The following is a 12279-nucleotide window of genomic DNA, read 5'->3' on the forward strand; positions in this document are numbered from 1 at the left end:
AGCTTCATTAACTGTGGTTTAGGTGTTCAACTTACAAAAATGTTACGATTTTTTTCTTCTTTGGAATAACATTTTAAGGATATAAATCTAAGCATGCTTGAAAACTGAGAAAATTTTTGCGTTAAATATGAATAGTGATAGTTTATATGATTACTATAAGGAGAAAAAGATTATCATAGCTTGGTTCTATGTGAGTGGATATATGTATTTTGCTGCCCTCTACTGGGGATTAAAGAGTGATTTTTCAGTTAATCTCAAATTTATACAAGGTACAGATAGATTAGGACATAACATATGCCATGATAAATTACTGAAAATATTTCACCTTGAGATACCAATTTTAAAAGTAGGGATACTAAAAGTAATATGGTTTATATTCCACAGGTTTTATTCTCAGAATTCTCCATGCTTTTTCTAGTCCCCCAGGCTTTGCTCATTTTCATTATCTTGACGACTTGGTTATGCTAATACCTCCTACTCTTTCAAATATGTTTATAATCTTTGTTTTAGATAAGTTTTTCCTATCGTCACATCTGTTCTATAAGCTTGGCCAGCAAATAACAAAATACCACTTTGGCAGTATACACTTATGTGTATACTTACAAAATACACTTATGGCAGTATAAGACTGGTGGGCTTAAACAACAGAAATTAGTTTTCACACAATTCCAGAGGCTAGGCGTTCAAGATCAAGGTAGTCTACTTTCCTGACTTGTTGATAAAGCCCTGTGTGATCACAGGACCTTTCCTCCATGCATGTAGAAAGATTTCTCTCTTCCTTTTCTTTACAGGGTCATCAGTCCTATAGGATTTGTTCCCTATCCTTATGGTCTCATTTAACCTACATTACCACCCATATGCCCTGTCTCAAAATATGGTCACATGGGGGTTAGGGCTTCCACATATGACTTTGGGAGGGACACAGTTTAGTCCATAGCATTTTCCCCTTTCTTAGAATGAATGTATTGGAATCACCTGTTTACTTACCTGCACCTCATTACATATACACCTCTGTTTATTGCATTATTTACAACCATCAAATTATGGAAGTAACTCAAGCATCCACTGATAGATGAATGAACAAGATGTGATGTACATATATACAATGGATATTACCCAGCCATAAAAAAGAATGAAATCTTGTCATTTGCAACAACAATGGATAGACCTAGAGAATATTATGCTAAGTGAAGTCAGAGAAAGAAAAATACTGTATGATTTCACAAATATGTGGAATCTAAAGAAACAAAATGAACAAACAGAAAGCAGAAACATACCCATAGATAGAACAAACAGATAGTTGCCATAGGGGAGATGAATGGTAAGATAGGAAAAATGGGTTAAGGGAAGTAGGAGATACAGGTTTCCAGTTACAGAGTGAGTAAATCACAGGGATAAAAGGCACAGCATAAGGAATATAGTCAATGGTATTTTATATTTAAATATTTTATTATTGTTGTTTATTTATTCATAGAGACAGAGAGAGAGAGAGAGAGAGGCGCAGAGACACAGGCGGAGGGAGAAGCAGGCACCATGCAGAGAGCCTGGGACTCAGGGTCTCCAGGATCACGCCCTAGGCTGCAGGCGGCGCTAAACGGCTGCACCACCGGGGCTACCCAGTCAATGGTATTTTAATAGCATTGTATGTGACAGATAGGAGCTACACTTGTGGTGAGCACAGTATAATACATAGATCTGCTCAAACACTATGCTGTACACCTGAAACTAATAACACTGTGTGTCAACTACACTTCAATTAAAAAAAGCAAAAACAATAAAAAATAAGCATTGGGCTGACTCCGCTCTGCTACTGAATGACTTCAGTCTCCTCTAGGGTCCACATCAAAGTTGTAGAATGACATGTCAGTTAAGCTAGAAATTGATCAATAGCCACTCCTGGGCCAGGAAGCAGGTGCTGCACCTATTTATGTGAGTAGCATACTACTGGAATTTCTAAGTTTTTATTTCAGATGGACATGTTTTTAAAGAATAGGGTAAATAATTTAGTAAAGTATACCCATTTTATAAATGACCATGTGTTGTGGATATAGTACTCAACAGTTAATATTATGTATAAAAAAGAAACCACTGCAAACAAGCCTGTTGTACAAAACTTTATTGAACTTTGAATAACAAGCATGTAACAAAATTTGGGGCATGATTAGGATGAAATATCTCAAATATGTTCCTTACAAAAGCAGTAAGTACAGTACACAAAGACTGTTCATAATATTTTAAAGTATCTAAAGTGCTAAAAATATCAAGACATACTAGGATCTGTGGAGTTACCTTTCCTTTCAACTAGAGCATTTATTCCCATAAGCTTTGCTACAATAAAAGTTAACATATAGGAACATACACATATAATAAGTGAAATGGAAAATGAAGGCATACAACAAACATTCCAATTACAAAGCAAATGTGAAGAATGGAGTCTTTTTAGTATTCCTGAACCTGCATTTCCTTTGAACATATTGATGGGGTACAATGAAACTCTTTTCTAACATGTTTTTAATGTTACACAATTATGATCACTCCCAATGTAATCAATACTTTCTTAGCATAATCATTAACCGAATTTGAGAATTTGCTGATGTACTTTAAGAAACACATTCATCTCATTCAGAGGTGATATTCAAAACACTGAACGACCAGCAGTCCACTGTCCCTACCCAATAAGCAGACAATGGAGTAAATGACTGGTAAGACAACACTGTCCCAGCTGAGTATCAACCCTGATGTTATTTCCAACAACACCAGACACATGTTTTGGCTAATGTACAAGCATGTGCTATGAGATATGAAACATGAAATTCACAAAGACATGAAATTGAACTCAAATACTCTGCTGCATGGAGGCTGAATGTGAAATATTTCACAGTGACTGAAGTTGACTAGCTAACAGGCAATGGTGGGGTTTTTTTTATATTCAACTTTGATTAAAATAAATGGACTTAGAAGAAACTCTTGAGATTTAGTTAATGCTACTAATCTAAAGGCTCTGAATTACTGCAGAGCCTTTAAAATCAGTATATGTGACCTTTTATATATTTTTCCTTAAGAAAAACAAAATAATAAAAACACCGAGGTACTTTAGTTTCTTTTCAAGGGATTACTGTTGTTATCTTCCTGAGATGCAAAAGACCATAAAAGAAAAGCACCATGCCTAGATTGCTGAATGAGGCATCAGACACTAATAGTTTGGTCCTTTTCTAAATGGATCTCTTCCAACAATTACACTAAAACATAGCGAGGGATCACAGATGCCAGGGGGTCCTGGTTGCCCTTGGATTCCGGGTTTTCCATGATCTCCATCTTTGCCTGGGAGACCTGGATCTCCTGGAGGACCTTCTTTGCTTATTCCAGGAGGGCCCTCTGGACCTAAAATGGGACATGAGCAATATATGAACAGAGGAGTTTGGTTTTTGATGATATAGCTGATTCTGTAAGAAACTTAAACTGAAAAAAATTTTTTTAACATATTTGCACAAATGTGAAAAGAGGAGAGAATCTCTTGCTAATTCTATATACCTTTCACTTATAAAAAAACTATACAAAAATAATCCATAATTTTCATAAAGCTGGCCTAAGCTATATCAATACAGCAATCACCATGCTGATTAAGACACTGAGCTAGCATCCTAATATTTTAATTGGTATTGCCTAAATTTCCAGCATATCTTCTGCCAATATTCTTATAAATTAGCAAGTGAATAGATCAGTAAGCTAAAACTCAACTAACATCACTGTTGTGCCATATTTACAGTAAGATGACTATTTTTATTATACACATTTTTGAAGTTTCCACATTTAAATATATAGTCATTACCATGATATAATTGTGATCAATATATACACACAGGTGTTATAGCACTAATTTGTGAACCACTGACTAATTAGTCTAATTAGTTCAATTAGTATGCTCAAAGGAAGGACAGTTAACTTAGGATACTGGTCTTTTAAAGTTGGTTAAACAAAATAACAAAATATTCAGGTTTTGAAATGGAGCAGAGCAGTTTGAGGCATTTTCTACTACTAATTATTCCAGTTACTACTACTCAGAAACATTTATTTATTTAACACTTAACTACAACTGTAGATATTGTCTCAAGTATTTTACATAAAAACTGTTGAATTCTTTGATCTACCAAAAGCTTCATGAGGTAATAACATCTAAAATAATAACAGGGAGTGCCTGAGTGGCTCAGTCAGTTGAGCGTCTCACTTCGGCTCAGGTCATGATCTCAGGGTCCTGGGATAGAGCCAAAATGGGGCTTCCTGCTTAGTGGGAAGTCTGCTTGTCCCTTTGCCCCCTCCCCTCATGCTTTCTCTCCCTCTCACATGCTCTCTCTCTCTCCCTCAAATAAAATATTTAAAATAAATAAATAAATAAAATAATAATAGTACACATTTATTGAAAACATGATTGTTATTTATTCACTGTTCCAAAAGCACTATGTATTAACTCATATTATTTTCTAATAATGTCATGATCCAGGTAATATCACCATTTCATAACAAAAATGCTGGCATAACCAAGTTAAATAATACAGCTAGCAGGGGGTGACTTAAGAGTCCACCATTACAGTTATTCTGCTTCCTTGAGAATCATAAGACTGAACAGTGATATACGCTAGATAAGCATGGGTGACTAAAACCATTCAATAACTAGTCTACAGAGTAGTCTTCTAAAGCATCTAAATGATAAACAAGAGAAAATCTTAAGTGATTCATGAATATGATAGAGGAAGAAAATTCTAGGAGTTAGAGCTTAATGTGTTGAATGCAACTCATTCAAAAAAGTAAACAAATGTCTTGATTTCAAATTTCTTGACATAGATTTGTGATGATTTTCTTAAAGCCAAATGTGCAGCAACATTTACAAGCATATAGCAAGTCTTACCTGGGGGACCAGGGGGACCCTGTTCTCCGGGGTACCCAAACCCTTGGCTTCCCTTTGCCCCATTTCTTCCTGGTAGGCCTACAGAGTGTCAAAGATGAGAATAAGCTTACTTTTCCTATAAAATCACTTCCTCCTAGATTGTTTCTTTCAAAGCTGTTAATACACACATTGAAAGAAAAAATAAATCTTTTAAAAATAGCTTGCCATTTATTATTATAATTTTTGAAGCAAAAATTACCAAAATTATCAGTGATCTGGAAATATGTAACAAGATCTAATATTAAAAAGGAAAATGGTTTGGGATTATTAGCCCTTTCTGTTTATTACTTTGAACATCTAAACTGCTCACATAATAGTAAATAAAAAGGAAAGAATTATCAACTGACATTTCACATAAACATTCTAAGAGAAGTAAGTTGTGGGCTATTAGGAAGTTTGGTTGCAAAACATGATTTTTCCTGTAAGAGAAAAAATCTTTCTGATAACGCAACACAAGTTACTAAAGTCAAAATAAAGGAAATAGTGTCTGGACTTTCTATTTAAAGACCTTCTTATTAAAGACTCAGGCAAAATCTCCAAGTGCATACTCAAAATTTCTAATTTATAATTTCATAAGCTTCAAACTTTAACCTTTCTCTACTTTAGAATATTGCTTTAAGAAAATAAAACAATTGTTTTTTAACTAGTTGACAAATTTTAAAGACTTTGGAAGACAAAAGCTTTTTTTGTCATTATAAAAACAAAGATGAGCTCTTGCCTAATTAAATCAGTTTAGAGTGTAGGTACAAAAAAATACCCTTTCTTGTTCATTTGCTTATGTATATGAAATTAAGTACCTTTTAATCCTCTGGCACCTGGACGTCCAGGAGCACCAACTAATCCAGGAACACCATCTCTTCCTGGTAAACCAGGAAATCCTCGAGGACCTTCTGGGCCTATGGGACCAGGTGGCCCAGGTATACCAGGGGACCCATGTTGGGACTGGCAATGATCACAACTTTGAATTCTTCCACTCTGAAGTAAGACTGGTAGCTGAGCTTAAAAACAAATAAGTCCCACCCCTTACGTTTAAATGGTGAATGGGCATTACTAACATTTCTAATCATTTTTCACAATTTACAGAGGCTTATCTGTTGACCAATAATTTCACTTCTAGGAATTTAACTCTGGAAATACTCATTGTTCTGTGTAATCATTTTATTGTAACAATTGCTTAAAATGGGAGGGAGAGTGAAAGCACCCCCCAAAAAGAAATTGGCAAATTATAGACATCCATATTTATGAATTTAATGACAAGAATTATGTCAGAGAAGAAAATTGAATTCCATGATGAAATAACGATAAATTGTTTTATTGAAAAGATTATAAAAGAGACATATCATTTCCATCTTCATAAACTACCCATCTAGAGAAAAAACAGATTATAAATGTCCTTTATGTTCTTATCTTAATTATATCTTTTATAATTTCTACCAAGAATCTGTATGATTTTAGTAATTTTAAAAAAGTTATAAAATCTGTTTGAGACTTACCTCTTAATACATCGGTGCAAACTTGTCGAATATACTGTTCCGAAAATTCTCTCCCCTGCATCAAATTATTAGGTGTTATAACATGTACATACTAAGTAAAAAGCAATGAAAACATAAGAACCGAGAAAGAAGCAGAATACGTACGGGCTTCCCATCTAGTCCTGGAGGTCCCTGCGGACCTGCTTCCCCAGGCTGCCCCTGGGGGCCCACAGGCCCCATCAGGCCGTCCACCCCAGACTCTCCTTTTGGTCCAGTGGCACCTCTGACACCAGGCTCCCCCTTCTCACCTCTCTAAAATCAGAATAAATCTTTAAAAGTTCTATTTAAATATTTCAGAAGGTATAATTGCATTGCAAAATTCCTTAAGGATATGAGCATATGAATATATACATGTATATATATAATGTACATTATCCAGGGAACAGCTGCGAAATGCTACTATTGATCAGAAGGGAAATTTCACATCACATTAAACTGTCATTTATCCACCCATCCACCCAACTCCACAAATATCCTCTATTTATTGAGTGTATTGTGTAGACAATACATTTAATGTGACACAAGCCTGTTCCCAAAGAGCTTAAATTCTAGAGAGACAAATACAGAAACACAATATTCTCTGATGAAATATATGCAGGAAAAAACTTAGCTCCTAATCTAGAAGAAGAACAATTAACATTCACAGATATGTAACATTTCATAACTAATTGAATGAATCTACATATTAAGAAAATCACTAAGAAATGAACTTGAAAGGCATTTTCTGTTTGTGATGTCAATAGCTAGATTTATACAGTATTGAAAATGCAAGCAATAAGGACTGAAATAGAGCATAAGACACAAAGAAACATACCTCTCCTTTCATACCATGATGGCCTTGAATTCCCTTAGAAAATTAATAGGAAAAAAAACTATAATCAATGTGCGAGGTACAGTACTAGAAACATGGCATGCACCTTTTACCTGACATTTTATCAAACTTTAGTTTTCAGTTTGAAAAGTACTGATAGAATTAGTGAGAGAATTACATGTGATACTGTTTTTGCCTTTTTAAAGGAAACTAATGACAAAGCAATATGCTAACTGAATAGTATAAAAATGTTCATTTACATAACTGTTTCATTCTTGAGTACTACTTATAAAAGATGAGTTAAAGCAAAGATGCCATCAAAAGTGATTAATAGGGAAGAAAATACCTATGTGTCCTATGCCTAAACCACTCATTGCTGATAATTCAGAGGTTAGAAAAGCAGTGTGAGATATGCTCTGGAATTCTCCCCAAGTAATATAGACACTGATGAGCCCACACAGGAAACTCACTCACTGTTACAAGCACTGAATGCATCTGGATGGCTCTATTAAATTATTTCCTACTCATCTCTCACATATTCATGACAATGACAAATTACAGAGATAAGGAAGGCATTAAAATTTCAGGAAAGGCATTAAAATTTCCCATTTTTGAAATTCATTCACTCAGGCTATAAAGGTACCCAATATCAGTTGAGGGACAAGGGTAGAGCTTGCACATACACAGATAGGATTTCATTATTCAACTTTATAATTAAAAATTGGTGTTCCACAATTCATATAAAATTTAGTGTATGACATTTCACACAATGAATTTTGAGTTTGAATATTTAATTTGCTGCATCTCTAGGTTCCTTGAACATGGATACCCTGATGAGACCAAAGAGAAGACAAATTAGGTCTGGCAACAGACAGAGGCAGATTCTAAAATTAAAATGAGAGCAAGGGCAGCCCAGGTGGCTCAGCGGTTTAGCACAACCTTCAGCCCAGGGAGTGATCCTGGAGACCTGGGGTCGAGTCCCACATGGGGTTCCCAGCATGGAGCCTGCTTCTCCCTCTGCCTGTGTCTCTGCCTCTCTCTCTCTGTCTCTCATGAGTAAATAAATAAAATCTTTAAAAAGTAAAAATAAAATAAAATGAAAGCAAAAAAACCCCACTAAGTTTTCATATAAAAATAGTGAGTAAAACCCTGCAAGACTATTCTTTAAATATCGAGGTTTCTGAAAACAAACAAACAAACAAAAAAAAAAAACACAGGGGTTTTCCCTACCAGATGTAACCTTAGAACTGGAGCTCATGTAAGAGAAAAGAGAGAAGAGATGAGTTCTCAGGACTAGAAATGAATTAGAGTCATCTGAGAATTCACTAGGATGATTTCATGAGCGAAAAGCAAAACAGAGGCCAAGAAAGCACACACTGGCAGCACTTGGTAGGAGGACAGGTAACTAGTACTGATTTTTTTTTAATTTTTTTTTCTTATTTATTTAAGATAGTCACACAGAGAGACAGAGAGAGAGAGAGAGAGAGAGAGAGAGAGAGAGAGAGAGAGAGGCAGAGACACAGGCAGATGGAGAAGCAGGCTCCATGCACCGGGAGCCCGACGTGGGATTCAATCCTGGGTCTCCAGGATCGCGCCCTGGGCCAAAGGCAGGCGCTAAACCGCTGAGCCACCCAGGGATCCCTAGGACTGATTATTTAAAGAGCCTGGGCCAACTATTCACTTGCTGAAAAGCAATAGTTGCTCTGACTCCCAGGTACTACAGCAGGGCTCAGAGTTCCTGGTGGTGAGAAATGCACCATCCAACAAATTTAGGGCAGAAGCTTTCAGGGGAACTTGATTCCTGCCGAGGGATCAGACCGCTATTTTTCTTGAGAAGTGAGAGAAAAAAAAAAAAAAACATTTTAAGGAAACCGCGGAGAGAGTGTCATCTGAAAGCCAGGGACCTAGCTAAGTTGTGAGCTCAGACTCCACAGGAAATAGACTTCTTTTCAGACAGTTATTTTAAGAATTTTTGGTGAAAGGCCTGGATTACAGAGGTTGAATGGAAGAAGAGGTGAAGAATCTCCTTTGAGAACAGCTGTTTATACATATTGTGTGATTAACTTAGGGCAACCAAGGGGATCAGCCTGCATTGCCAATGAGGGGAATGGGAACGTAGATGGTTGTGTCATCAAGAGGATCTGAGTCAAGTGGAGGAGCACTAAAATTAAAGGACACATTTTATTGAACATAGTTGCATGCAGGCAAACTTAGTCCATTTCTCCTCTTAGTTATTTTTGCTCTTGTTAGTTTCTCAATTCTCAACTCTTCTGATTGTTAGCACTCACCTTCCAACCTATATTGCAGACAACCTTGTGACCATATGCTTTCAGACCTCTCCCCCATGGTTTCTCAAATTTCTCCAGGTGAGGGACACAGAGACCCCTGTCTTTGAAGACATTACTCAGTTTTATCCTCCTATCTCCAGAACCAGATTAATTAGTGAATCTTTCTGTAATGTCACATTTGAAAGAGGTCTATCCCATGAGGGGACTCATATGTGCAGTTTTCCCTTCCAAGTGTGGCCCAAGTTGGATCTGAACTAAACTACTGGCAGTTTGGCAGCACACAAGCAACACGAAGTACAAATCACTTTTATGTGTCTTTTGGTGCAATTTAAATTGCACTGACTGAACTTGCAGGCCATATGGCAATCTCCCTGAAGCACTACTTAATGAGGAGAGTTTAGTCAGGGAAGAAGCAAGACAATCTTACTATGTATCTATTCTATAACACAGTCCCTCAAGATAGCATTTTAATACATCTCTAGTGTAGTAAATTATATCTCTGAGCACACAAGCAGGAAACAAGTACACTTCTCCACTACTTATAGGCTTCAACTACTCACATTGCAAGAAAGAAAATCAAGACTGAACAGTAGCTATACAGAGATACTGCCACTGTATGGCTGTCTTTGGCCAATAACTATTCAAAGACACAGGTGGAACTGCCTACCGTTAGCCATTCACTTGACCAGACAAAAGCATGGAAAAGCAAGTTTCACAGTTACCAATCAGTACAGAAAAATGAAAATATAAAACAAATGATTAAAGCAAACCATTATCACCACCACCACCTGACACTTCCTTCCTCATGTGCTAAAAACGCATACTACATGTACCCTTCTTCTCCCTTGTTTCCATTTACAAGTAACCCTCTCCCAACACCATCCAGTTATGTGATGTCATTTCATTGTCTATCAGAGAAAACAAATATACCTGTTGCCCTGGAATTCCCTGTCTTCCATTTTCTCCCTTTTGGCCCTTTAAAATGTAATAAAAATTATTTATTAGCTTGCACACATACAATGCAATAACATATAAGACACAACTATGTATTAAACTGTAGTCAAGAAGAAAGGTCACAAAAGCAGTGATGCAAATATGTAAGATGATGTAAGAGACAGAGGTTAGTCTCTCAGAGGAAGGAAAAAGAGTCAAACCTAACATTAACAGCATGAAAATAATTTAAAAATCCAATGGCTGTGGACATTTGATTAATTTCTATGACATAATTATATTCAGTGTTGACTATACACATGCAAAGACAAGAAGACATCTTTAAAATAATTTTTAAAAATTAAAAATACACTACAAGAGTGGACTACTACTCATACATTTTAAAAAATGGAATCTTCCCATTTTTGACAACATAGATGAAACTTGAGGGCATAATGCTAAGTGAAATAAGTCAGACAGAGAAAGCAAATATTGTATGATTTCACTTATATGTCAAATCTAACAAAATAAAACAACCAAACCAAACCAAATCACCCAACCTCATAGATACAGAGAGCAGAATAATGATTGCCAGAAGGAAGGGGGGGAGGTGAAATAGGTGAAGAGGGTGAAAAGATACAAACTTCCTCTTATAAAACAAAGATGTCCCGGGGATGGGTGTACAGCATGGTTACTACAGTTAATACCACCAAATTGTATATTTGAAAGTTGCTAAAGGAGTAATTCTTAAGAATTCTCATAAAAACATTTCTAATTCTGTATGCCAATAGATGGTAACTGGACTTACTGTGATGATGTTTCACAGTGTATCCACATTTTGAATCATTATGTTGTACATCTGCAATATAACTGACCCTTGAACAATGCAGAGGTTGAGGACACCAACCTCCCTCAAAGTTAAAAATTTGTGTATAACTTTTGACTCTCCCTAGATTTAACTACTAATAGTCCACAATTGATGAGAACCCTAATAATAGAATCCAATTAACACATATTTTGTATATATATTATATTCTATACTCTTATAATTTAGAGAAAAGCAAATGTTAAGAAAAATCAAAAGAGAAATACATTTACGATACTGTACTTATTGAAAAAACCTGCATATGAGTGGAAATGGGGATTCAAACCCACATTGTTCAAGGGTCAACTATATACTGTTAAATGTCAGTCATACTTCAACAGAAAAAGTATGTAAAAAACATTTTGAATAAAGGTCTTTAAATCAGGACAAATAAGAAAAGAGGAAAATTAATAGAAACATAAGCACACTTGTCCATTTAATAAATACTTTTGGATATCCATTATATACAATGCAGGGTCCTAGCCCATAAAGTACTCCATCATCCTTATGTTAGACAAGATAATCAGCAATTTCTAGGAAAACAAATACCAAGATAATATCCATCAATGATCTAGTGATTTCAATTTAAAACACTCTTGCATCATGATTTATTCATTTATTTACTTAAGTGAATTCCCAATATTTATCGAATGACACCAATTTGCTGGCCCACAGGAACACCAAAACAAAGATACTATTACCTTCAAGATGCTTACTGTGATGGGAAAGATAAGCCAATATTTCAAGAATGATAAAAAGGCATACTTAAACACATGGGTTGGATACTCCTGGAACACAGAAGGGCCATCTCACAGAAGGGGCTTTCTACAGGGTAGGGGAAACAACTCAACCCTAAGCGGCCAAAAAGAGTTATTAGTCAAGGAGGTAGCACCTTATGGGACAGACTTTAT

General features: G+C 35.8%; 1 protein-coding gene across 2 annotated transcripts in view; it reads right to left on the reverse strand.

Annotated features, from left to right (window-relative positions):
• Positions 1 to 2100: 2100 nt before the first annotated feature.
• COL21A1 (collagen type XXI alpha 1 chain) overlaps positions 2101 to 12279 on the reverse strand; it is a 185265-nt gene continuing 175086 nt past the window's right edge. For both annotated transcript variants that reach the window (XM_055330678.1, XM_055330677.1), the window contains 7 exons: positions 10504 to 10548; positions 7289 to 7321; positions 6580 to 6726; positions 6436 to 6490; positions 5740 to 5940; positions 4904 to 4981; positions 2101 to 3381 (listed from right to left, as the gene is read on the reverse strand). In XM_055330678.1, coding sequence (XP_055186653.1) covers positions 3194 to 3381; positions 4904 to 4981; positions 5740 to 5940; positions 6436 to 6490; positions 6580 to 6726; positions 7289 to 7321; positions 10504 to 10548 — 747 coding nt within the window. In that variant the 3' untranslated portion in view covers positions 2101 to 3193. The remainder of the gene's footprint in view (positions 3382 to 4903; positions 4982 to 5739; positions 5941 to 6435; positions 6491 to 6579; positions 6727 to 7288; positions 7322 to 10503; positions 10549 to 12279) is intronic.

Source organism: Nyctereutes procyonoides, unplaced genomic scaffold, assembly GCF_905146905.1.
Source record: "Nyctereutes procyonoides isolate TBG_1078 unplaced genomic scaffold, NYPRO_anot_genome, whole genome shotgun sequence".
Lineage (NCBI taxonomy): Eukaryota > Metazoa > Chordata > Mammalia > Carnivora > Canidae > Nyctereutes > Nyctereutes procyonoides.